This window comes from Delphinus delphis, chromosome 19 (genome assembly GCF_949987515.2).
Source record: "Delphinus delphis chromosome 19, mDelDel1.2, whole genome shotgun sequence".
Classification (NCBI taxonomy): domain Eukaryota; kingdom Metazoa; phylum Chordata; class Mammalia; order Artiodactyla; family Delphinidae; genus Delphinus; species Delphinus delphis.
Genome location: NC_082701.1, coordinates 57,094,234 through 57,115,158, shown reverse-complemented (window position 1 = coordinate 57,115,158; position 20,925 = coordinate 57,094,234). Strand labels below are relative to the sequence as shown.

Below are 20,925 nucleotides of genomic sequence, written 5' to 3'. Positions count from 1 at the left end.
TGCCATTTTCACTTATCTAATTTGCAAAGATGTCTATCAATAGTAACGCCCAGTGTTCTGTAGGTGAGGGAATGGACACATATATGCTGCTGGGGCAAACAGAAGATGGTGGAATCTTCTGGAAATCAGTAGGTCAGAAATCTTTAAAATGTACATATCCCTGGACTCCACGTGCACTTATCCTTGGGAAGTAGAAACTCGTACAGAGATGCACAGACAGTTATTTGATGTGCAGCACTGATCAGAGGGAGAACAGAATCAAGCGGCTACAGCAATGATCTCCCGACTTCTGAGTTTTCAATAATGTATACATTCTAAGTGCACATTATAAAACATACGGAAAAAAAAAATTTAATGGATAAATAGGAGTTCTAACGTTTTCTTCCCACCCATAATGGACCCTCTTGAGCACTTCCTGGAGGGAGCACACCGTACGCTGGAGACCACCCGACCAGCCTATCGTGTAAAGTCAGTGAATCCTGAGAAAAGTGAGCCAGTCAAACTGTGTGGAGGGACGGACAGAACAGGACATTTATGCTCTTGGGCCCACAAGAGGTCGGGCAGCAGAAACATGGTTCTGGTTTGATCAGAGTGTTAAGGTCTTGGTCAAGTTTGAATCCTATAGGTACCCCTGCCAGGGGCTCCCATCCCTCGTGGACAGTATTACCAGGAAAATCTACATGAAGTGTAGTCAATTTCAGTAATTAAAGGCTGGACAGCACGGGGCTGACCCAGTGCCCCTGGGGGAAGGTCTTGAGGAGTTTGAGAGCGGTGAGGTCTTCAAGGGAAAGGATCCCAGTGACCTACAGGGTTCATCAGAGTCTATGAGCGCGGAATTGCTGAAGGTCGTTCCTCCCACCGACCTAGGTCTACTCCATATGAATGATCACGGTGGCAGCCTTGCTGCCTGAAAGGAAGCCACCAGGAACAGCAGAAACGTGCTCTCCCGGAAGCCATCTGCCAGCCTGGGCCCCGAGCAACGGCTGTGTCCCAGCGCCAGGGCTGCTCTCCCCGCCCGAGGGGAGCAACAGAGGGCGAGCTAGGGGTCCACAGACCGTCCCCGAGCACCTCCTCAGTCACAAAAGCAGCACCGGTCCGTGACCCGGGCCTTAAAGGGGTGAGGGTTGATTTCAGGAAAGAAAGAATCCTGGGGGAATCCCAGAGCTTGGATTTCCACCCACCACAGCTAGTTGAACTTGTCTTTTGGAAGTTCCTGCCATGTTTAGGAGTGTTGCCTTCCTTTATGAATGCAGAAGATGTACAACAAAGCTGTAACACAGATGCCTTCAGATTCCTCCACGGGGCATGCGTGGGACTGTCACGTGAGAGGCAGCTTCCTGGCCGCGACCAAAAGGAAGCGACAGGTGCCAGGCTGCTACCGGCAGCATCTAATGTTCCAAGGCACAGTCTTAGCCAGAGCTCCTTCTAGCCAGCATCACACACTTGCCTTCTCTGAGCCCCAAGCATGTGGGAAAATACCAACATCTAAGATGACAGACAGCTCAGGAGGCTGAAGCCGGGAGTCTCCTGCCGGGGGCCCGCCCGGTGCCCTCACTGCCGAGGGGTGTTTCCAGGAGGCTGGCTTAGAAAGTCACCAGAAGCTCAACAAGTAGCCAGGTAAAATGTAACACACCAGAGACAACAGCATTCCTCCCCACCAGCAATAACCAACTGCAAAGTGGAGAAGAGATCCCGTTCACAAGGACGGCCCAAAACCGTAAGACATCCAGGAATAAACCTAACACAGGATGCGCCATCTACACGGCTGCCACATGGAGAAGAGCAGGAAGCTTGACAGAGGAGCCGAAAGGAACAAAACCAACTGGTGAGATGTCACACTTCCCCAGAGGATAAAACTGAGTATTGTAAAGAAGCCTGTCCCCTCCCCCCCCACAATTAATTTATAAACTCAGCACGCTCTCAATCAATATCCGAACAGGATTTTATATGGTACTCGATACACTAATTCTAAAATTCATCTGGAAGACAAAATAATCAAAAAAGAATAATCAGGAAGATTTATTCTATCAGGTTTCTTAAAGCACATCATTAAACTTTAGGGATTTAAAATGCTTTGGTAACTGTGGGACTATAGAAAAATAAATTTTTTTAAAAAAAGTAGTGTCCAGAAACAAACTCATCTAGAACATATATTTTAAATCAGTAAGGAATGGATGGATGAGTCAGTGGAAGGGCCAATGCAGTCAGTGGTTATCCATTTTGAGGGTGGGGAGCTGAACCCCAACCTCATACTACAGACAAAAATTAAAAATGAAAACCACTCAGAAAAAAAAAAATCCAGATTAAAGAGCTATATGTTAAAACAAAACCAAAAAGGCACCAAAAAACTATGAGAGCAGTAGAAGAAAATCTAGTTTATAAGCTTGATAGGAAGGTATTCCCAAACGAGATATAAATCACAAAAGCCAGGAAGCAGAAAAGTCAGAATGCCATAAAAGAAAAAAGAAAAGAAAAGACTGATAAATTTGAGCGCTTCAAAATCTAAAACCCGAATAAACAGAGTTAGAACAGTGACAAACTGTAAAAGAATGTTTGCAAAATTCATCACAGGATTTATATCCTGAACATACAAAGCACCAAAAATTAATTTTAAAAATAGTATCTGAAACACATTATTTACTAATATTTTTTAACATGTGGATGGAAAAAAAAATAGCCCCCCCCCCAAAAAATGGGCAAAGGATGTGATCAAGGAACTTACAGGACAGGAAATAAAAATGGGTCCAAAAACATAAAAGATGCTCAAACTCATGGTAATCAGGAAAATGGAAACATAAAGAAATGAAACTGTTTCACCCAACAGATTGGTCACAAGTAAAAAGACTGATAACATCAGGTGTTGGTGAGGGCACTGCTATTCACAGGGTTGATGGACCTTTTAGGGGCTGGTATATACTTTCTGAGGGAAACTGAGCATTTTTAATGTTTAAAATATGCATATCTTCAACCTAGCAATTCATCTTCTATAGCCTCAAATAATACACATGTACAAAGAGGCCTGTAAAAGGATGCTCACTGCCAACACTGATTGTAAAGCAGAAACTGGAAACCCTAATTTCCATTAAAAAAAAACAAAAGTTAAGTAGACTAGACCCATACTCTGCAAATCTATGTAATAGCCAATGATGAGGATTTGTATGTTGACATGAGATCAAGATGTTACCAAACAAAAATGCAAGTTGCAGAACAAAACGTACAGAATGCCATTTATGTTTTTAAAGAGACACAAAGGACTTCCCTGGTGGCGCAGTGGTTAAGAATCCACCTGCCCAAGAACATACAGTGGAGAAAAGACACCCTCTTCAATAAGTGGTGCTGGGAAAAACTGGACAGCTACATGTAAAAGAATGAAATTAGAACACTCCCTAACACCATACACAAAAATACACCCAAAATGGATTAAAGACCTAAATGTAAGGCCAGACACTATCAAACTCTTAGAGGAAAACATAGGCAGAACACTCTATGACATAAATCACAGCAAGATCCTTTTTGACCCACCTCCTAGAGAAATGGAAATAAAAACAAAAACAAACAAATGGGACCTAATGAAACTTCAAAGCTTTTGCACAGCAAAGCTGTGCAAAACAAGGTGAAAAGATAACCCTCAGAATGGGAGAAAATATTTGCAAAAGAAGCAACTGACAAAGGATTAATCTCCAAAATGTACAAGCAGCTCATGCAGCTCAATATCAAAAAAACAAACAACCCAATCCAAAAATGGGCAGAAGACCTAAACAGACATTCCTCCTACGAAGACAAACAGATGGCCAACGAGCACGTGAAAAGATGCTCAACATCACTAATTATTAGAGAAATGCAAATCAAAACTACAGTGAGGTATCACCTCATACCAGTTAGAATGGCCATCAGCAAAAAAATCTAGAAACAATAAATGCTGGAGAGGGTGTGGAGAAAAGGGAACACTCTTGCACTGCTGGTGGGAATGTGAATTGGTACAGCCACTATGGAGAACAGTACGGAGATTCCTTAAAAAACTACAAATAGAACTACCATATGACCGAGCAATCCCACTCCTGGGCATATACCCAGAGAAAAACCATAATTCAAAAAGACACATGCACCTCAAAGTTCATTGCAGCACTATTTACAATAGCCAGGTCATGGAAGCAACCTAAATGCCCATCGACAAATGAATGGATAAAGAAGTTGTGGTACATATATACAATGGAATATTACTCAGCCATAAAAAGGAACGAAATTGAGCCATTTGTTGAGACGTGGACGGACCTAGAGACTGTCATGCAGAGTGAAGTAAGTCAGAAAGAGAAAAACAAATATTGTATATTAACACATGTATGTGGAACCTAGAAAAACGGTACAGATGAGCTGGTTTGCAGGGCAGAAGTTGAGACACAGATGTAGAGAACAAACGTATGGACACCAAGGGTGGAAAACCGCGGTGGGGTGGGAATGGTGGTGTGCTGAATTGGGCAATTGGGATTGACATGTATACACTGATGTTTGTAAAACTGATGACTAATAACCTGCAGTATAAAAAAATAAACAAAACAACTAATACTAAACTTTCTTTGGGTTACTTGTATGGAAATACGTTAATATAAATGTTTCAGACATTACATGAAATTCCTAAAAATCTCATATGTTCTGGTATAATGTTATAAGTCATAATTCTAGTTATTACTTTAAAATGTATATCTCAGAAATAACTAAATTTCCTTGTCAATTGCATTATTATGAACTTTCATCAAATCTGTAACCGTGGTCATTTTTAAGTCTTTTGTCATTTACAGACAGTTCTGGGTGTACCCTGATGCTTTCGCAAATATGTTCCTATAAAAGGGTTTCATCTTCAAGGAATTCATGGAAAAGACTCTGACAAGTACAGGTTTCTGGTAACTGACTATACTGCTGAACTGAATGAATAAGCATTTTCCGAACTCTAATGGAAAACTGATGAATTCATAAAAGTGCTAACAAAAGATCAAGATAAAAAACATTAATTACACGGGACTGAGTGAACTGATGAGGATGACTATAATTTTTGTGACTTTCTGTTTGAATAAAAAAAAAAAAATCCCACAAGGACTCAGAGGCAAAAAATATACAAATCAATTTTCACTGCAAAGTAAAGGAGCTGTTACAGTGGAGGATTCCTGGACTGAATGTCAATATTATGACGTAGTGTGAGTGTGTTTTGTGTTTGGTAATTGCAATCATTATTGCTTTTGCTGTGGTCACCCATTTATAATGCTTGGTGTCAGTTTATCTCTTGTAAAAATAAAATACAGTGTGTGTGTGTGAAGAAAAAAAAAGAGTCATGCCACAATGTTCATTGCAGCATTATTTACAATAGCCAGGACATGGAAGCAACCTAAGTGTCCATCAACAGATGAATGGATAAAGAAGATGTGGCACATATATACAATGGAATATTACTCAGCCATAAAAAGAAACGAAATTGAGTTATTTGTAGTGAGGTGGATGGACCTAGAGTCTGTCATACAGAGTGAAGTAAGTCAGAAAGAGAAAAACAAATACCGTATGCTAACACACATATATGGAATCTAAAAAACAAGCAAAAAAAAGGTCATGAAGAACCTAAGGGCAAGACGGGAATAAAGATGCAGACCTACTAGGGAATGGACTTGAGGATATGGGGAGGGGGAAGGGTATTCTGGGACAAAGTGAGAGAGAGGCATGGACATATATACACTACCAGACGTAAAATAGCTAGTGGGAAGTAGCCGCATAGCACAGGGAGATCTGCTTGGTGCTTTGTGACCACCTAGAGAGGTGGGATAGGGAGGGTGGGAGGGAGGGAGACGCAAGAGGGAAGAGATATGGGGATATATGTATATGTATAGCTGATTCACTTTGTTATAAAGCAGAACCTAACACTGCATTGTAAAGCAATTATACTCCAATAAAGATGTTAAAAAAAAAAGAGAGAAAAGGCAGTTCACAAAAAAAAAAAAAAAGAGTCCACCTGCCAAAGCAGGGACACGGGTTGGAGCCCTGGTCCAGGAAGATCCCACATGCCACGGAGCATCTAAGCCCGTGCGCCACACTACTGAGTCTGTGCTCTAGAGCCTGTGCTCCACAACAGGAGAGGACACCACAGTGAGGCCCGCGCACCACAACGAAGAGTAGCCCCAGTGAGGCCCGCGCACCACAACGAAGAGTAGCCCCCGCTCGCTGCAACTAGAGAAAGCCCGCGCACAGCAACAAAGACCCAACGCAGCCAAAAGTAAATAAATAGATAAATTTTAAAAATAAAATAGTATTAAAGAGACACAAAACTATGTGTTTTATATGTCGTTGCAAGAGGGAAGGCAGGTCAGAGGGGACATTCACTGCACCAGGATATACTCATTTCACCCATACAACTTTTTACCAGCTCCTTCCAACTGGCTGTCAGCTGACATGGTGACCACACGGAAATCCAGTGTGTATTTCCTCCCCCCACCCCTTTTTCTGGTCTATCCTATGTCCCAGATCATTTCATGATTCACTTTCCTAAAGCAAAGAGCAATTATTTATTAGGCGTTTGCCTTTATGTATATACCCAGCACTTCATAATGGAAGAATGCTTTAGGAAGGCATCTTGTAATAAAAAGCACTGATTATAACAGGAAGTGACATGAGACACAGAGGGTGGGGACAGGGAACCAGTCAAAAGGCTTCCCAACGCCTGTAAGGTAAAGATCCAGGACTGTCCGCAGTTGGCTTCGACGTATTTTTCTGAGCCACTGCTTCTTCCCACCACAAGCCTCCAGAGTGACCTGGCTTTACCCTGTGCCCGGACCTCTGTCCACAGCTACTTCTCCCTCCTCTCTTCCCAAATCTTGCTTCCTTTAAAAATACAGGCTCAAAGGGGTTATTTATGGGTAGAGGGGCTCAGATTTGGAAAATGAAGAGCTGTGGAAATCGGTGACACAAAAACATAAACGTAATCAACACTGCTGAGCTGTGTGCTAAAGATGGTGAAGATGGTCAAGTTTATGTTATGTGTATTTTACCACAACTGGGACAAAAAAGAAAAAGAAATCAGAAGCAGATTTACCTCTCAAAAAAAAAAAAAGGCTCCAATCACACTCCCCGCAGGTCTCCCACGACCAGCCTTTCATTCTCTTCCCAGCTCGGTGACCCGTGACGCGTTTCTAACAGCCCCTAAGTTTGCCTCCTGACCCCTCCCTCCCGACGTGGCTGCAGGCGCCAGAACAGTGCTCAGTAAATACCTGCCGCTCGGTGACTGGCCTCAGCGGCAAAATCAACGTACAGAGAAAATGACAAACCGCAGTAACTGCTTTAATGTTAAAAATATTTATTTTTCTAAAAGATCACACAAAAGTCGGGAAGAGATAGAAGGGTGTCAGCTAGCCTATGTCAAAATCTGAGCCGAGGGAGGACAAGAGCTGCCTGAAGACACTGGTGCCAGAGCTGACTGCGGAGATGGGGGCGGCCACGGGCCCTCCTGCGGGAGGGTGCAGGGGCTCACTCCTTAGACATGCTCTTGATGGTCTTGTGCTCCTTCATGGCCTTCTCCCAGTCGCTGCCGTTGAACTCCTCGACCACCACGCTGCGCACGGTGCCCTCGTCCAGGCAGTGGGGGGCGATCCCTACAGGGAAGCCAGGGGGGCGTGAGACCCGGCAGCAGGCTGGCTCTCAGACCAACCCAGCCCGCAGGTGTCGCAGGAAGTGGGCTCTCCGAGGGGCCCTGCGCCCCTGCTGCTGGCCCACTCCCCCCATCTCTGAGATGGGGGCCAGGGACTCGCGGCTGGACCTCACTCAGTACCAAGCTGGGAGGACAAAGGCGGGGGAGGCCTCGAGCCCAGAGCCACCTCCGCCTGGCAGCCTGGAGGTTTCACAGGCCTGGTCCAGGGCTCAGAGGGGCAGCTTTCTGAGCAATAAACACCTCCCCATCCGTACAGGAAGGTCAGCAGGAAAGACTCTCCGTGTGACAGATGAAGAGGAAACGGGAGCTGCTACGGGGAGAACGGGGCGGGGGGGGGGGGGGGGGGGAGGCAGGGTGACGTCACACGCTCCGCCCCCCCCCCCCCCCCCAACCAGGCTCGAGGCTGTCGCAGCTGCCCCACTGCAGCTCTGGAGGCTGCGTCTCTGCGGGGCCGGGATTCCAGGAGCATCCTCCACGGCTACGTCCCACCCGATTCGCACGGCAGCTGGTGTCATTCTCGACAACTGTCTAAGGTGGGACGCTCTGCCCTCAGATCTAAGTAGGACCCGAAGACGGGCTTGGGGTTTCTGTGCTTGTGTTTGAACAAACCCAATTTTTTTTACTGGCATCATCCCTGCCCCTCACTCTTGCCTCCCTCACTCCCTCCCCCGCCCCCAGGCCCCCGGCCTCTCTCTACCCTCCACCGTCAGACCCAGCAAAGTCCAGCTCCCTCGGCGGCAGGAAATGCGGGTCAGGATCCGGATGGTCTCAGAAGGGCCAGGGCCAGGAGAGAGCTCTGCTGGTGAGCCCCGTTCCTCACACACGTGTGAGGGGCCTGGCCAGGCAGGAGGCAGCCTGTGACACCAGAGCGCCCTCCCCAAGCTTCCCATCCGCGTGGCCGCAGGGCGTCGGTGCCCCGAGCTTGGCCCCCTTCACTCACCGAAGCCTCCAGGGTTGGAGCGGGGAGAATAAAAGCTCTGGACGCCGCACCTCTTACAGAAGGTGTGCTGCGCCTTGTGGGTGTTGAAGGTGTATGTGGTGATGTTCTCGGCTCCCTGAGGGACACAGACAAGGAGCTTCAGTTGTTGTTTACAAAGACAAATCGTCTAAAAGGCTCAATGGGGAAACCCAACTCGCCAGGCTCCCGGGGTCACGTCCAACCTGAGGTCGGGGCCCCATCTGCACGGCCCAGAGACCCGTCAGCCTGGAGTGTGACAGCTCAGGGCTTCTCCCTAGTCAGCTGCACACAGAACACCCCGGCCTCGAGCTTGCCCTGCATCCCCGGCCTAAACTGGGGAGGGGGGGGGGGGGTCAGCCGAGGGACTGGGTCCCCGTGTCCCCAAACTCAAGGTCCTAAGAACACACTCACTGGACTCAAATTCATCTACAAAGGACCAAGTAGGAAAGAACATCTGCCAGACGTCACAGGCTAATTTCCTTAATGGAGAACACAAACGGGAAACTGGGCAGAGGATGCGAACAGACAGTTCAGAGGAATGGGGAAAACAAATCTCTCTTTAGCTGTGAAACATCCACACTCACAAACTGCAATGAGGTAGTTTTCACTCGGGGCAAAAATTAAAAAGTGAGCTATAATACCAAAAAAACAAACAACCCAATCCAAAAATGGGCAGAAAAACAGACATTTCTCCAAAGAAGACATACAGATGGCCAACAAACACATGAAAAGATGCTCAACATCACTAATCATTAGAGAAATGCAAATCCAAACTACAATGAGGTATCACCTCACACCGGTCAGAATGGCCATCATCAGAAAATCTACAAACAACAAATGCTGGAGAGGGTGTGGAGAAAAGGGAACCCTCTTGCACTGTTGGTGGGAATGTAAATTGATACAGCCGCTATGGAGAACAGTCTGGAGGTTCCTTAAAAGACTAAAAATAGAACTACCGTACGACCCAGCAATCCCACTACTGGGCATATACCCTGAGAAAACCATAATTCAAAAAGAGTCACGTACCACAATGTTCACTGCAGCTCTATTTACAATAGCCAGGACATGGAAGCAACCTAAACGCCCATCGACAGACGAATGGATAAAGAAGACATGGCACATATATATGATGGAATATTACTCAGCCACAAAAAGAAACAAAATTGAGTTATTTGTAGTGAAGTGTATGGACCTAGAGTCTGTCATACAGAGTGAAGTCAGAAAGAGAAAAACAAATACCGTATGCTAACACATATATGGAATCTAAAAAAAAAAAAAAGGTTCTCATGAACCTAGGGGCAGGACAGGAATAAAGACGCAGACGTAGAGAGTGGACTTGAGGACACGGGGAGGGGGAAGGGTAACCTGGGACGAAGTGAGAGAGTGGCATGGACATATATACACTACCAGATATAAAATAGATAGCTAGTGGGAAGCAGCCGCATAGCACAGGGAGACGAGGTCGGTGCTTTGTGACCCCCTAGAGGGGTGTGACAGGGAGGGTGGGAGGGCGGGAGACACAAGAGGGAGGGGATATGGGGATATACGTATGCATAGAGCTGATTCATTTTGTTATACAGCAGAAACTAACAGAACATTGTAAAGCAATTATACTCCAATAAAGATGTTAAAAAAAAAACACCTTAATAGAAGCCTAAGGTATACGCGTATTATAGGTAATTGAAAGTTATAGTTAATTTGAGGGCTAAGACAATTTTTACGTCCAAAAAAACAAAACAGTGAGCTAATGATATTGCATGTGTAGAGAAACACTCACTCGGATATGAGTCACAGGAATGTAAACCCATAAATTTGGTAACATCTACTAAAATTTTAAAATGCACATATCGTTTAACACAGCAATTCCCCTTCTAGAAATGTATCCTGCAATTAAAATTCCGTATTTTATCCAATGAGATGTATGTAGATGTTAACGCAGCATTTGTAAAAGCTGAACGTTAGAAACTCTGAAACTGTCGATCAACAGAAGACTGGTTAGAGCAATCACGGACGGGCATAAAAATGGAACCTCAGCAACTTTTGGAAAAAATAAGGCAGTTCTACTTACAAATACTACTAGGGAACAATCTCCAAGGTTACAAAGTTAGGTGCAAAGGCAAGGTTTAAAACAATTTGTGTAGCATACTAACATTCCTATTTTTAAAAAGCATACATACATCCTGGCATGTGCTTTTAAAGAAATAACCAAGAAAGCAGCAGCTTCTCTCCAGGGAGACACTGGGGGGCTGAAGGGTCAGAGCTTTTTACGGGTCTTCCCCGGCCACCACGGGAGACAGGCCCTCAGAGCTGCATTGAAAGACTGTTCCCAGGGGGGCCTCTTCTCACCCCACAGGGAGGCCGCAAAGAACAGCCAAGGGGTCCCAAACCTTGCAGAGTTATCTGGGCGTACGGTTTCCCCCAGGAAACCCTCGGGAGGCCTGAGAAGCCGGCTCACAGCCTCCTGGACCTCATTCAGCACGAGGGCCCACCGGTGACACGCAGACCCCGTCCCGTAGTGTCCACATGTCCACCTGCCTGACGCCCACCCTGCTGGCCGCTACAGCGCATGGTCCATCTTCATGACGCTGCTATACACTCACCCTCTCTGCTCGCTTCCGTCTTCCTGCCCAATGAGAAATCACCAGTGTCCCCCACGTGACAAGTCTAACGGTTACTTCTCCTGACCCCCGGACTCTTGCCCCTCTGAACCTGCCCCGCCCTGCAGGCTCTTCCTCCCTCCCCACTGGCCACCCTTCTCAGGCCCCTCCGCTCCGCTCCCTGTACGTGCTGGGTCCTGGGCCCCCAAGTGTTGGACTGCACCGTCTGCCCAGCTGCCCTCACCCCACGACTCCAGACACACACGTGTGCGGCTGCCCACCGCCTGGCTCCGCCTCTGTCAGCGCTCACGACGCTTCACCTCAACCTTCTCAAGAACCGGATGTGAGTCCAGCACCTTCCGCGCTGGCTTCTCCCCCAGGACCTGGCATCTCCAGGCGACCGGTTGCTCGGAGGCCCAACCTCCTTCTCCGCTCTTCACACCCCGTCCTTCCTCTCGAGCAGCGGCTCTCAGCGCGTGGTCCCAGGACCAGCCGCGTCACCGTCACGGTGACGTTTGCGAGAAACGTCCATCTTGTGCCCACCCCGCCCCCCCAAGACCTGCACAGTCAGGAGGGGGCCCAGCGATTTGTCTAACGAGCCCTCCGGTGGCCGTGCACAACCTGGACTCCGAGAACCACCCGCTCCAAAACACATCTCCATTGACCACTGTCTGCCCGTCCCCATGGCTGCCACCCCCCCCCGCCCCCTCCCCCCCCCCCCGCCCCCTCCCCCCCCCCCCCCCGCCTCCATACTCACCTCCTCACCATCCTCTCTGCACGTGGCGGCCACCGCGCGCGCTTTTCAAACACTGAAGCACATGTCGTCCCCGCCCCGCTTAAAACCCTCCCCAGGCTTCACTCTCCAGAGGACAAAACCTGTCTCCTCATCCACTCCGGCCTCTCTCCAGCCCCAGCTCGGTCCGCTGGTTCACCTCCACCCTGCGGCCACGAGGGCCACCGTGCAGCTCCTCGGACACGCCAAGCGGCCCCCCGGCGCCGTGCCCGCCCCGTGCCCAGGACCCCCGTGCCTCGGCATCGAAGCGCCAGAGGGGCCTGCCCTAGCCGCCGAGACTCGCCACCCGCCAGCCTCCGTCACGCTGCCCCACTCCCACCCTCCACTGGGCACTTCCGGGCCTCGTCCCGTTCCTCTGTCTCCCCCATGAGGCGTGAGGTCCCAGGGGACAAGGGCCCTGTCTGCCACGACAGCTGCGGGGTTTCAGTGGCACGCAGCCTGGCACACAGCAGCTGCCCCATAAACACTGCTGAATCAAGGAAGGAGGTTTGTACTTAAAGAACAAACGGAAAACTGCTCTCTCCTTCACCAGGCCGGGCGGAAGAAGAGAGCGGGTGCTCCAGACGCCAGGGCAGCCGGAGAAGCAGGCCCACGGGGGTGGGATGGCGGGGGCGCTGCCAACTCCGAGGCCGCGAGACCCCGGCCGCCCGCGTGCCTTCGGGAGCCGCCTGTCTTGGGGGGCTGGGGCCACAGCCTCCAGCTGGCACCCGAGGGGGGCTCACGGGAAAGGCGAGGGCAGGTCTGCTGCCCGCCGGCGCTCCCACCCCGACCAGACACCCACCCCAGGATCGAGGGCAGACACAGACAAGGAGCCACCCTGGCCTGAAGCGTCTGGAATTAAATCTCAGCTTTTCCTCCCAGACACTCACCGAGGGGCCACTGCATGCCGAGGCCCCAGGGCCAGGAGCGCAGACTCGACCAAAGGTGGTTCCGGGAAGCCCTCCCGACCCGACAGGCACTGCGCATGATGCCCAAGGCGAGGCGTCTGTCGGGCCCGGGCGGGGCAATGGGAGCAGAGGACAGGCCAGAGCCCCGCCCCCCCCACCCCCCAAGGGAGCAAAGCCTGCCGAAGCCTCTTTTAAACCGGAGATTTTACTTCCAGAAGAATTGATCCAAAGACATAATGTCTAAACTGTCCAAGATTTATACACAGGGAGGTTTACGACAGCACTGTACTCAACCTAGAAGTTCAAACGTAGAAGGTCGCTCGTGGTACATTCACGCAACGAAATATGCTACAGACACAGCAAGAAGTCTGTAAGTAAACTACGAAACAGTTGTAGGCGCGGCGAGAGGCCAGGGGCATGAGGCCCACTGGAGGGGAGGCCTTTCACCGTGTATGTATCTACTCTGTACTTTGCAAATCTGGTACCAAGCACGGAAAACTCCCCCAAATACTAAAGTTAAAAATCTTTTCAATCATTTATTTTTCATCGGGAAATGATAAAAGTCAGTTATAAAGCAGATAAAAAGGTAAAATTCTACCTTGATAAAAGCACACATGATTTATTTAGATGTATTTCATCCATGTCCAAAATAACATGCAAGGATATTCAGCAGAACACAACCGGTGGTTACTTTTGATTGACAGGATTTGGGTGATCTTATTTATTTTTGATTCTCTGTGTTTGTACATGTTTCCACTGTAATATCAAATATATATCCAAAAATACTGGGTTGGCCAAAAAGTTCGTTTGGGTTTTTCCATAACATCTCACAGAAAAACTCAAACTTTTTGGCCAACCCAATATAAAGGGGGGAATGACAGCTGGGTGACAGGGGAAAGCATACGGCCCGGGAGGCCCCCTGCGCCTGGCACCCTGTAAGCCCCACTCACGACACTCACCTTGAGGAGCTTGAAGCGAGAGGCGGGAACAATGAAGTGTCTATTCTGCTTCTTCTTGCAAATACTGCAGCTACAGAAAGACAAGAGCAGATCTCGGACTGTGAACGACCACCTGCACCCTCTGAGTTCCCCCCGGGGCCCAACCTGCCCCGTCCCAGGAGCCAGCTGACCCTTGAGGTGAAGTCCCTTGCAGCGCCATCCCAGGAAGGGCAGCTGGGGCAGGAGGGCCAGCGGCCTGGGGCCTCTGCTCTGTGTGTGCAGGAGGGCCCACGGGTCCCACAGCCAGCAGTGCAGGCCACGCACCCCTCATGAAACCAGGACCCGGAGAACCACGCTCCTGCCGCCCACCCTTGGTTTACTACGGTGAAGGGAACTGCTGGATTCTGGAGACAGTAGAAAACAAGCAGCAGGCAGAGCTACGACCTTCTGCCCCTGGGGTATCCTCACCAGAAACGGATAAGGAAGCTTAGGTTTCCCTCTGTCCTCATCTGCACATCACAGAAAGCCCAGCTCCACGTCAAACAGGTCCTCAGAATCACATCCTCAGAATTAAATATAAGTCCCCCCCCCCCCCCCCGTTTTAGTCCACCTTTTAAAAAAACTCTAATTTCGTATAAAATCCTCTAACAACTTATTCCAGGGGCTGCTTCTTCAATCTGGACCGCTCTGTTTAGCAGCAAGGTCAGCTCCCCGTGGGAGGAATTCCACGGTATTTATTTATTTATTCTTCACATGTAATTCAGGCACCACAGCACCAAGGGGCAAAAGGACTGGATACTGTTGCATAATCAGTTACACACCAACTACGGGTCAGACAGAAGTCAGAGCCTGGAGACCCTGTTCTATCACAAGGCCTGGGAGGTGCTGACAGTAGGCGCTCCACTGATCCTGGCAGCACTGCCTGCCTCACCTGGAGCAACGGGGCCAGGTGGCCTGGGGCATGGCAAGCTTCCAGGTGCGTACGCCCTGACCTCACCTCACCTCACCCAACTCCCGAAGACTCTGCTCAAGGCCTTTCATTCAGTGCCCAGCCGCAAGGTCTCTGGGGAAGCACTCCCACCGCCAGCCCCCAGCCCCTGCACTGGTGTCTCTGGGGCACTCTGCTGGGCACAAGTCAAGGGCCCTGCTCCACATCCCCTGGGGCTGTGCTGCAAGACTGAGCTGTGTCACACACAGCAGGCTGTTATTTTTAGCCTCTCCCAGTCTTTAAAACCTTTTTCATTAATGAAAACATCTAACACAACTTCTAACGTCTAAGCAACTTGGGAAGAGAAAACACTCACTTGCAGTCAAAGATGTGCAGGTCTGCCGAGGCCCAGACTTCAAAGCGAACCGCCCCACAGTGGCAGCCTCCTGTGTGTTTCACCAGGCCCTGGTATTCACTGAAGGGAACACAAATCAGGAAGATGAGGGTTTCTGAATAGTCAGGCCATGGTTGAAAGAAAGAAGCAAGATGGGAGAGAAGTCTTTACGGGACAACCAGATGCGTTCCTGCTTCTGAGGAGGCACTGTCAGTTTTATAAAAGGATTCAGTACCTTCTTTGTATGTGAGCTCTTTTTTCCACTTCTATTTTGTTAAATTGTAAAATAAAGCATTCCAAAGCATGGAAAAAAGAGAACTGGGTGGAGGATCCTAATCCAGCCACCCGAACGTTTTTATTTACATGGCAAATACTAAGATTTTTTACAAGCGAGGCACTGGGGAGAAGGCAGTAAACAAGATACAGCAGATGGGGTCCTGGCCACAGGGACCTGGAGCAGCCATCAAACAAATTAACTATTTACATGACTTGTGATAAAGGCGTACAGGCCGCCATGAAAAAGAAAGGAGACCTGAGGAGTCCGGAGAAAGTTAACAAAAGGCTCCTGTAATTCTGCTGTATTCTCCGGTATTTTGCATATACGTGGTTTTTTACAGAGCTACCCGTACACATTATGTACAACTTGAATCTTTTTAAAACTTATAAGTCAGGCCCTTCGTTGAACATTAAGATTTGATAAATATCATCCAACTGCTTTCCAAAAGGGCTGAACACTCTTATCAGTAATGATTGAGAAAACATTTCACTGAATCTTCTCAAGCAATAATTACAGGAAAAATAGCTCGCTGCAGTCTTATTTTGCATTTATTTGGTGACCAAGACTGAATGCTTTCTCACGTTTCTGTACAAGTTGACTCCGTTAATTTGATGTATTTTTTTCTGCAGACACAAATAATGCTTATGGTAAAAAACGCAAACATTACAACATTTGATAATGTAAAAAATGAAAGTCTCATAAGTCCTAACACCCAGAGGGATCCACAGTTAACTGTTTGCTCTATGTTCCTGAGATTATTTTCCGTACAATAACGTTTTAACAATAACATCGATTATTGTTTAATATATTTTTAATTTACTGAGTTTTGGTTTTTTAACAAATGTATGTGACCTGCGCCAATCTGATAAGTTAAAAAAAATCTCACCCTTTCACGTCAACATTTTAAAATCTTTTTCTTGGCCATTTATCAGTTTGTTTTAAAGTATAAATTCAAACTTTCGTTCTACGTTTCTGACATCTTTATATTCCCCACACTGAGCAGTAGCTGGCACACCTTAGCTCAAAAACACTGAATGATGAAAAATATACTGAAAAATGTTCAGCCTATAGTCCAAGATGATGAACCAAAAAGTGAAGCACACGGAAAACCCAATATTCCATCTCTGAGAAGACTCGTCCTAATGAAGAGAATTTCTTACAGAACAAGGACAAAGGAACATTTTTGCTCAAGAAAAGGAGTAATCCTCAGGTTGCCATGCAATTGTTAGGTTGCTTTGTTTTCTCTTGGGTTTTCTAGCATAAGACGACGGATTCTGAGATATTTAGGGCGCTAAACTACTTCTCGGTAGCACAACTGTGCTATGGGGCAGGGGCCCCATCTGGAGACGACGAGGCGCCCCCCAGGGCTAACAGCTCACTGCGAGCTCCACGGACCCTCCGAAGTCCTCCTCCGGCCGCCGGGGAGCCGGGGGTCCTCGCCCCGCGTCGGCAAACCCGGGGGACGCGGAGCTCCGGCCCTCGGGCCCCCGCGGCGGTTCCGAACCCGAGCGGCCCGCGCGCTCCTCCCCGCCGCCCGGCTCCGCGCAGGGCGCGCGCAGTAACAGGGGCCACCGGCCTCCCGGGCGTCTCCGAACTGTCCCAGCGCCTCTCACCCCGGCCCTGCCCCCTCCCCCAGCCACTCTCCAAACACACGTGCGCAAACACAAAAGCAGCTCGGGGACCGGAGAGCCGGGCCGACCCTCTTCGCGGGAAGGCCGCCGCCTTCGCGCGCGGCGCTGGCCGAGCGGGGAGGCCTTTGTCCGGCCGGTGCGCGGCTCGGGCGCCGCGGGGACGTTACAGGCGCCAGCCCGGCCGCGCCGCACTCACTAGGTGTCCAGCAGCAGCTTGGCGGCGCCCTCGAAGCTGAGCCTCTGCCGCTTCTGGAACGTCTCCCAGCGCTCCCGCTGCTCGCCCAGGTCCAGCTCGGACGCCGAGGGCGCCGCGGGCGGAGGCGGGGGCAGCGGCGGCTCCGGCGGCGGCTCTCCGGCGCCCGCCTCCTGCGCCCGAGGCGACGACTGCGGCCGCCGCTTGGCCGACGGCTGCCTCGCCGCCGCCCGGCTCCCGCCCCCGGCCTGGCCCGCGGGCCTCCGTGCGCGGTCGGCGCCGGGGGCCGAGGCGGCGGCCGCGGGGGCCCTGGAGGCCCCGGACCGCTTCTGCCCGCGTGGCTTGGCCGCCGCGCCGCTCCTCGCCCGCCGCATGGCTCCCGCACCCTTGGTGCGCAGGCCTCTTCGCCGCGCGTTCCCGCTCCGCCGCGCGCCCGCTGGGCCCCGCGCGCGCCCGCCGCCCGCGCGCCCGCTGCCCCGTCTGCGCAGGGGGCGCTGCGCCCGCCTGCCCCGCCCGGCCCCGGCCCCCTCCCCGACCCGCTCCTGGCCACAGCTCAGCGCACCCACCCCGCCCGCCCGCCGCGGGGCCCACACCTGCGTCGCTCTAGCCCGCAGGCCCTGCGGAACCGCGCCTCTGGCCTCGGCTCCCGACTCGCGGAGCCTGTTTGCACCTGCCGAGGCGCCTCCGGGGCCCTTGAACCCCGAGGGCTTCTTCCTGCCTTCCTGGGTCACCCTGAATTCACAGCCACATCCCAGCAGGGGCCCCGGGGCAACTTCATCTCCAGGATGAGGACAGCACCTTACTGGCAGGAGCCATCGCGTGCCTGAATGAGCTAATCAATGTGGGTAAATGGCCAAGCACCTGCAACTGCAGGACAGGCAGCAGCTGAAATCAGAGTTCTTAAACTTGGGCTTTCCTGCCAGATTATAAAACAGCGTCTTCAGGATCTCGATGGTCAACGGATTTTTTTCAATTTAATAAATGAACTCCGCACCAAATCCAATTATTATGGTTTTGTTGAACACAGCACCAAAGTTTAAACACAAAATCACGAGAACCACTGATGGAACCCAAGGCTTTTGCAAACCTATTTTGTTGCTCTATTTTATTCATATCTTAAAAGAAATAACATTTTCATTTACTCATTTTTCTTTTTTGTGTTCTACTTCCTTAATATCAACTTTCCTCTTTGTTAATTCTGTTTTATCATTAGTTTGATAGTTTATTGAATTAAATACATAGTTCCTTTATTTTTAGTATTTTTGTTAATAAAATATTAATGACTATAAATTTTCCTGAGTATAGCTTTAGCTGTATGCATTAGGGTTCCATTGGAGGTGTAGTTTACATACAGCAAAAGGCACATAGCTTTTTTTGTCTTCTACTGTTTTACTGAATACTTTTAAAAATTGAGATGGGAAATTCCCTGGCGGTCCAGTGATTAGGGCTCCCCGCTTTCACTGCGGAGGGTGCGGGTTAAATCCCCGGTCGGGGAATTAAGAAGCCGAAAGCCACGTGGCCTGCCAAAAACAAAATTCATTAAAAAAAAAAGTGAGACGAAATAGATATAAAATTAAACATTTTAAGGTGTACAGTTCAGCAGTACTTGCTGCATTCACAATGCTATACGGTCACCACCTCTACCTAGTTTCAAACTCTTCTACTGTTTTTAATATTATATTTATGCCTCATTGGTAAATAGAAAATTCAATGAGTTAAACGTTGTGTAGATTTCCCTCAGCAGATAACTGACATTTTACTAAATGATTTTTTTTTTTTTTTAAACAAGAGTAGCTAAAAGATACTCCATCTGTTTCACCTTTTTCTTCTGCTGCCACCTTTGGGTTGGTTTATGACTCCACTCGGGGTAAATTTCAAATAAATCTGATTTAACTTTTTAGTAAGTTTGTTTGAAAACTTTTTTACAGTAGGTATTAGATAGAAGAAAGGAAGATGAAGTAGTTGACATGGCTAAAGTGCCATTTTGTGAGGTTTTTTTAGTTTTTTACTTTTAGTTTTTTTTTGAAGTATAGTTGATTTACAATGTTAGTTTCTGGTGTACAGCAGAGTGATTCAGTTATACATATATATATTCTTTTTCATATTCTTTTCCATTATGGTTATCACAGGGTATTGAATACAGTTCTCTGTGCTCTACAGTAGGACCTTGTTATTTAACCATCCTATACATAGTAGTTTGCATCTGCTAATCCCAAACGCCCAATCCAACACTGCCTGCCCCCCTCCCCCTTGGCAACCACAGGTCTGCTCTCTCTGTCTGTGCATCTGTCTCTGTTTCATAAATAAGTTCATTTATGTCATATTTTAGATTCCACATATAAGTGATATCATATGGTATTTGTCTTTCTCTTTCTGACTTAATTCACTTAGTATGATCATCTCTAGGTCCATCCATGTTGCTGCAAATGGCATTATTGCATTCTTTTATGGCTGAGTAGTATTCCATTGTATATATATATGCACCACATCTGTATTCATTCATCTGTTGATGGACATTTTAGGTTGTTTCCATGTCTTGGCTATTGTGAATAGTGCTATGAACAGAGGGGGTGCAAGTAGCTTTTTGAATTATAGTTTTGTCCAGATATATGCCCAGGAGTGGGATTGCTGGATCACATGGCATCTCTACTTTTAGTTTTTTGAGGAACCTCCATACTGTTTTCCACAGTGGCTGCACCAACTTACATTCCCAACACAAGGAGGGTTCCCTTTTCCCACACCCTCTCCAGCATTTGTTATTTTTAGACTTTTTAATGATGGCCATTCTTTTATTTTTTTTTTTAAAGATAGATTTTATTTATTTATTTTTGGCTGCGTTGGGTCTTCGTTGCTGCATGGGCTTTCTCTAACTGTGGCAAGCGGAGGCTACTCTTTGTTGCGGTGCATGGGCTTCTCGTTGCGGTGGCTTCTCTTCGGCGGAGCACGGGCTCTAGGCGCGCAGGCTTCAGTAGTTGTGGTGCATGGGCTCAGTAGTTGTGGCATGTGTGCTTAGTTGCTACACAGCATGTGGGATCTTCCTGGACCAGGGCTCGAACCCGTGTCCCCTGCATTGGCAGGCAGATTCTTAACCACTGCGCCACCAGCGAAGTCCCTGTATATCTTCTTTGTAAAATGCCTGTTGACAGGCACTAAATTGGCTTCTTTGATGTATAGGAGTTCTTTATGTCTGGATATGAGTTCTGGGCCAGACATATATTATCTAAAATATATTCTCTGAGTCGTGGCTTTCCTTTTCACTTTAATATCTTTGGATGAGTAGAAATTTTTTATTTGGGGTATTTTCTTCTGAGAAAATTCAACTTGTGAATTACTTATTTTATGGTTAGAGTTTTTCGTGTCAGGTTTAAAAAAATCTTTGTCTACCCCAAAGCTCACAATTTTCTCCTATCTTTTCTTCTAGAAGCTTTACAGTTTTAGCTTTTTTTAAAAAAAATATTTATTTATTTGGCTGCACAGGTCTTACTTGCCACACGTGCGATCTTCATTGCCATGTACGGGATCTTCTTTTTTTTTTTTAGTTGCGTTATGTGGACTCTTAGTTGCGGCATGTGGGATCTAGTTCCCTGACCAGAAATCAAACCTGGGCCCCCTGCATTGGGAGCACACAGTCTTAACCACTGGACCACC

General features: G+C 48.5%; 2 protein-coding genes across 3 annotated transcripts in view; one reads left to right on the top strand and one right to left on the bottom strand.

The window, feature by feature from the left end:
* Window positions 1-5,311, top strand: part of PIGL (phosphatidylinositol glycan anchor biosynthesis class L) — a 60,808-nt gene extending 55,497 nt beyond the window's left edge. Inside the window, exon 7 of the mRNA XM_059997392.1 lies at window positions 4,797-5,311. Coding sequence (XP_059853375.1) covers window positions 4,797-4,817 — 21 coding nt within the window. The 3' untranslated portion in view covers window positions 4,818-5,311. The remainder of the gene's footprint in view (window positions 1-4,796) is intronic.
* A 2,004-nt stretch (window positions 5,312-7,315) lies between these two features.
* On the bottom strand, window positions 7,316-17,690 carry CENPV (centromere protein V). Of its 2 annotated transcripts, XM_059998124.1 has the most exons (6): window positions 17,281-17,690; window positions 15,159-15,257; window positions 14,323-14,403; window positions 13,876-13,945; window positions 8,622-8,736; window positions 7,316-7,625 (listed from the first exon to the last, which is right to left on the bottom strand). In XM_059998124.1, exons 1-6 carry the CDS (start codon window positions 17,649-17,651, stop codon window positions 7,501-7,503), a joined length of 861 nt encoding a protein of 286 aa, XP_059854107.1. In that variant the 5' UTR covers window positions 17,652-17,690; the 3' UTR covers window positions 7,316-7,500. The 2 variants fall into 2 exon arrangements, with proteins under 2 accessions (XP_059854107.1, XP_059854108.1); XM_059998125.1 differs by lacking the exon at window positions 14,323-14,403.
* Window positions 17,691-20,925: the final 3,235 nt, after the last annotated feature.

Excerpts from the sequence above, each read along its gene's own strand:
- CENPV (XM_059998124.1), bottom strand. The coding sequence starts at position 17,651 with ATGCGGCGGGCGAGGAGCGGCGCGGCGGCCAAGCCACGCGGGCAGAAG. Across the intron at positions 15,258-17,280 it reads AAGCTGCTGCTGGACACCTA|TGAATACCAGGGCCTGGTGA; the intron begins GTGAGTGCGGCG and ends TGTTCCCTTCAG. Across the intron at positions 8,737-13,875 it reads CTCGCTTCAAGCTCCTCAAG|GGAGCCGAGAACATCACCAC; the intron begins GTGAGTGTCGTG and ends TGTGTCCCTCAG.